This window comes from Myotis davidii, unplaced genomic scaffold (genome assembly GCF_000327345.1).
Source record: "Myotis davidii unplaced genomic scaffold, ASM32734v1 scaffold8, whole genome shotgun sequence".
NCBI lineage: Eukaryota > Metazoa > Chordata > Mammalia > Chiroptera > Vespertilionidae > Myotis > Myotis davidii.
In genome coordinates, this window is record NW_006299520.1 from 840908 (window position 1) to 845897 (window position 4990).

A 4990-nucleotide genomic window follows, 5' to 3' on the forward strand; every position below is an offset into this window, starting at 1 on the left:
TAAGAACAGAGTCGCAGACCATGCTGCATACTATCCATGATGAATATTAATTGTGAACAAATAAAGGAAATGAACAAAAACCTTTTAAAAGTTAAATCATAAAAGATAATAGGAAATGGGGTGATGAGTTGGAGTGCTAATGGACTTTCAACCTGGACTCCACTTTGAGTTGTTATTGTTTTGTTATCCCCACCCCAGGATTAGTTTATGGATTTGAGAGAGAGAAACATTTATGTGAAAGAGAAACATTGATTGGTTGCCTTATGTACTCACCCCAACTGGGGACTGACCAGAAACCTAGACATGTGCCCTGACTGGGAATCGAACCTCCAACCTTTTTGGTGTGTGGGACAATGCTCCTATGGGGGCTCCACCTTGAATTTTAAGAGGGAAATTTCAGACTGGGGCTCCACCTTGAATTTTAAGAGGGAAATTTGGGGTTTTTGTCGCTGGGCAACTTTGAAAAAACCACAAGTTCTCTGTGCTTCAGTTTAATCATTTCCATAATGGAAGTAATAATGTTTTTCTCACTACCTGAGAAACTGTGTCCATAAAATAAAATAGGATATTGTGATATGGTGATTAAGTTCTGACTCTAGCCCTCCAAGTTAGCACAACCCTACAGGTTAAGGACTCAGGCCCCAACAAGACTGCCTTCACTTCAGACATCACCCACAAGTTCTGGGATCCACAGGCCACCTGCACTTCTATCCAACTGGCTATAAATCCAGGGGGTGCCACCAGGATTCCTGAGATAGAACTCAGGTAAATGCTATACTTATGACTACATGTTATTATAAAGGATACAAATCAGGACCAGCCAAATGAAAGACACATCAAGTGAGGTCTAGAAAGGTCTCAAATAGGGAGCTCCTGTCCTCTCTCTGTAGAGTCTGGATGCCTTCTCATGCTCCTGACACATCAGTGTGTTCACCGACCAGGAAGCTCCACTGAGCTTTGGTGTGAGAAGTGTTACTGAGGTGTCATTACCTTAGCATAACTGATGTGGTCATTGGTCATGTCACTGAGCTCAATCTCCAGGCCCCACTGCCTTCCCACCAGCCCCATTGTGAGCCATCTCTGTCAGCATCAACTCTGATATGGTCTGAGGGCCTCGTGAAGAACAATCACTCCTATTACCTGAGAAATTCCAAAGTTTTGGAGCCCCTTCCTCCCAGGAACCAGGGACAAAGGCCAATCAAGTGTGTTATTCTACAACAGATAATACAAGAAGTGTTGGGTAAAAGTACACAGTCCTATGCAAAGATGGGCAGCATTTTTATTGCTCTTTGTTATTAAAGTGGTATTTAAAGTGGTCCTGTGTGTGTGTGTGTGTGTGTGTGTGTGTGTGTGTAACAGATTCTGTGGCAAAACAAAGCAACAGCCTCTGGATGGATGGGGATCCTGGACCAGTCGGACTAGGGAAGGGGTCAGTCCAGGGAAGGGGTCAGTCCCCAATCCTTGATCCTCCCGAAGCCCCTTGAAAGAAAATTCTCTGGTTCTGAGACTTAAAGGACAGAAGAAGTCTGCTCATGGGCCCAACTGGATCCAGTTAGTCTTAGAAATGTTGGGAAGCGTCTGCAGTCTGAATCACGTGCTTCCTGTGACTGTCTCCTTCCTCCCTCTCCCTCGCCCTGCCTTGGGCATGTCCACACCGCCTAACAGCCCCTCCTTCGTTAAGGGAGAGGAAGGACAAGAAGAGAGAATATCTTTCAACTGGAAAAAAAAAATGTAATTGCCCAAACTGCCTTTCTGCTACTGTATGCGACCCACACTTTAAACTTCTCTGTTGCCTAGAATAATTGGACAGGGAGAAAAGACTCAGTTTTTGAAAGGAGGTGCCCTTTGGAACACTCTGTGTCGATTATGTGGGTTATGCTTTTTACAGCCTGTTTGAAGCACAGAACAACTTCAGTAATGCGGAGACCGTGCGTTTTTCTTTTCAGACGCTGCCTGGAACCTTGTGTACCTCCTAGTGCCCGGCATCCCCCTCTTCCTCCTGCTGCTGGTCACCACCGCTGTCTGCTGGGTGTGGATCTGGAGGAGGAGGCAAGTAAAACCTTGGTCATGCAAACTTTTGTCTTCTGAGCTCTCGGGTTTGGACATTGCCCTATTTATTTAACTAAAAGCCATGGCAGTGACAAGAGAAACACCCCTGCAGTTTTGAGAGTAAATTCTCTGCCGTGCTCTAGGCGTTCTGAAGTACCAAGCATCTGTGCTTAGCTGTGGTTGAGAGTGATCTTGCATTCTTTCTTTCATTTTTTTTTTAAATGGCTTGAGGGGTGAAACTGTTATTCTGCATCCACTCAGCCCAGTGCTCAGAAACCCACGCTCTCACTCCAAAGTGTTTGTTGAGTGAGTGGAGGAGTGAATAGTGAGACACATGGAAAACATCTCTTTCAGACATTCTGGCAAACATCTGAAACTGAATCACTCTATTCAAAATGAAATAGCCAAATACTTTTAATTGGCTTTTCTGTCCACTGAATAGCAATTGCGGACTGCTACAAAACACCTACACGAATAGCCTAGGCCAGTGATGGCGAACCTTTTGAGCTCGGCGTGTCAGCATTTTGAAAAACCCTAACTTAACTCTGGTGCCGTGTCACATATAGAAATTTTTGATATTTGCAACCATAGTAAAACAAAGACTTATACTTTTGATATTTATTTTATATATTTAAATGCCATTTAAGAAAGAAAAATCAACCAAAAAAATGAGTTCGCGTGTCACCTCTGACACGCGTGTCATAGGTTCGCCATCACTGGCCTAGGGCCACTCCACTGATGGATCATGTTCCACACTTTCGAGATTCCCATGGCTTCCCAGCTACCTTTCCCCCCATTGTCCTGGTACACAGAGAAGAAGGCTGGTGTGCCCACTCTACAACAGGAAAACGAAGGTCCAGCTTCAGATGTGACGCCCTTTGATGACCAATTTAAGATGAATGAGTAAGAGTCTAGAACAGGGGTGGGCAAACTTTTTGACTCAAGGGCCACAATGGGTTCTAAAACTAGACCGGAGGGCCGGAACAAAAGCATGGATGGAGTGTTTGTGTGAACTAATATAAATTCAAAGTAAACATCATTACATAAAAGGGGACGGTCTTTTTTTTTTTTTTAGTTTTATTCATTTCAAACGGGCCGGATCCGGCCCACGGGCCGTAGTTTGCCCACGGCTGGTCTAGAACCTGCTGCATTTAATAACGACTTCCCTAGAGAATTATTAGCATCAAAGCAGTTAGTACAGGCAGAATGGGCATAGAGTAAGCACTCAAACATGTTCGCTCTTATTACTGTGCTCATTGTTACTAGTTAATTCCTTTTCATCTAAAAATTGAATTCAGTTAAAAAAAATTACAATTGTGTCTTATGGCTGCTTACTCTGCGATTGGTTTTGATTTCTCTTCCTTCCTCTGCCTATTTAGCCCTCACCTGGTCTGGTGAAACCTAGCGATTTCTTCCCCCGAAAAAGATTTTTGAGTGCATAAAATAAAATGCATTGGATGCAAGGGAAGCGATCATACGAATATATAGTTTAGCAAAGTATTTCCCCAAAGGAATGTGATACAGTAATACATGTGCTCCTTGATTGATGCTTCTTTATTTAGTGGTGGGTGTAATTATTATCATTTTGAAGTTATTTTAAGGCATCTATTATTACTGTGATGTTATAAAATCATGAAATCACAAAAATATCTATGAGTTCTCTTGTTGATCAAGTCAGAGATATTACTGATTCTATTCTTCTTTATTTTCCTACACTTAGAATTGAAAGACTGGCCTTTTTCACTTAGAGAAGAGGGGTGTTTTTTTTAAGTGAAATCTCTCCCCATCCCATTCTATCATGGACCGTTTGGGGGCTCTGAAGGTCCCAGGACAGACACCTCTGTTCCATGCTCCGGCAGCAGTGAGTGGTAGATTTACAGTCGCTTTGAGTCTAGCAACACGGCCCTGTTTTGTTCCCCCCTCACCCCGCGGATGCCTGACTGTGGGGTCAGGAGGGTGAGAAGCACAGCCGTGCCTGCCCAGGATGGCCTCCTGCCCGGCCAGCGGGCACAGGGATGGTCGGGCCCAGGGATGGTCGGGCCCAGGGATGGTCGCAGTCCCCGCGTCTGAAAACTCAGCCCTGTCTTCCCTCCTAGGACACGGGAGCAGCCAGACCCCAGCGGGAAGGAGCCGCGCACCATCTGGCCCTCGCCCGGCCCCGGGCACAGCCCGGACCTGGAGGTTTACAGCGTCATTCGGAAACAGAGCGAAGCTGATTTGGCCGAGCCCCGGCCGGACCTGAAGAACATTTCCTTCCGAGGGTGCTCGGGAGAAGCCACGCCCGAGGACCTGTCCTGTGGCTCCGACCACGGGGCCGTGAACCCGTCTGAGAGCGGGTTCGTCACCCTGGCCAGCATCGAGAGCGGCTTTGTGACCAATGACATCTACGAGTTCTCTCCAGACGCCCGACTGGGGAGGGGCAAGGAGTGTGGGTGGGTGGAAAATGAAATCTATGGTTATTAGGACCCGGGAACACCACGTGAAGGGACAAGAATTGGGAAGAAAGGAGAAGCAACAGCCTCCTGTTCTCTGTAAGGAAAACACTCAGAGGGCCTGGGGTGAGCATGCGGCCCCATCACCGCTAGTGCATCCTTTTCCCGGCCTTGCACCAGCCCTGTCCGGGGAGGAGGCAGCTTGCCCAGGCCGGGCCCAGAGGAGGAAATCCACGGCGGTTGATTGCTTGTAGCAGACCAGCCAGGGACAGCGCTCTCCTGGGCAGGGCCCCCGGGGGGCTGCGGGACTGGGGACACCCATCTCCGGGACAGCCATCCCCAGGTCTTTTTCCTTCCTCTGGACAGCAGCCCCGGTGATCACCACGGGACGGAAATGACAGATGATTTCAAAGCCTCGTGTGCTGGCCTGGGCTGGCCTGCACACCAGCCATTCTTGTATCTGTGTTTTTCAGACTGAAATCAAATAAAAAGCAGGAAGCCGAATGTTA

At 47.1% G+C, this 4990-nt stretch overlaps 1 protein-coding gene across 3 annotated transcripts in view; it reads left to right on the forward strand.

The window, feature by feature from the left end:
- The window catches only part of LAYN (layilin), a 15533-nt gene extending 10543 nt beyond the window's left edge, over nt 1-4990 (forward strand). For all 3 annotated transcript variants that reach the window (XM_015571457.1, XM_015571458.1, XM_015571456.1), the window contains 2 exons: nt 1947-2049; nt 4146-4990. In XM_015571457.1, the coding sequence (XP_015426943.1) occupies nt 1947-2049; nt 4146-4512 (470 nt within the window). In that variant the 3' untranslated portion in view covers nt 4513-4990. The remainder of the gene's footprint in view (nt 1-1946; nt 2050-4145) is intronic.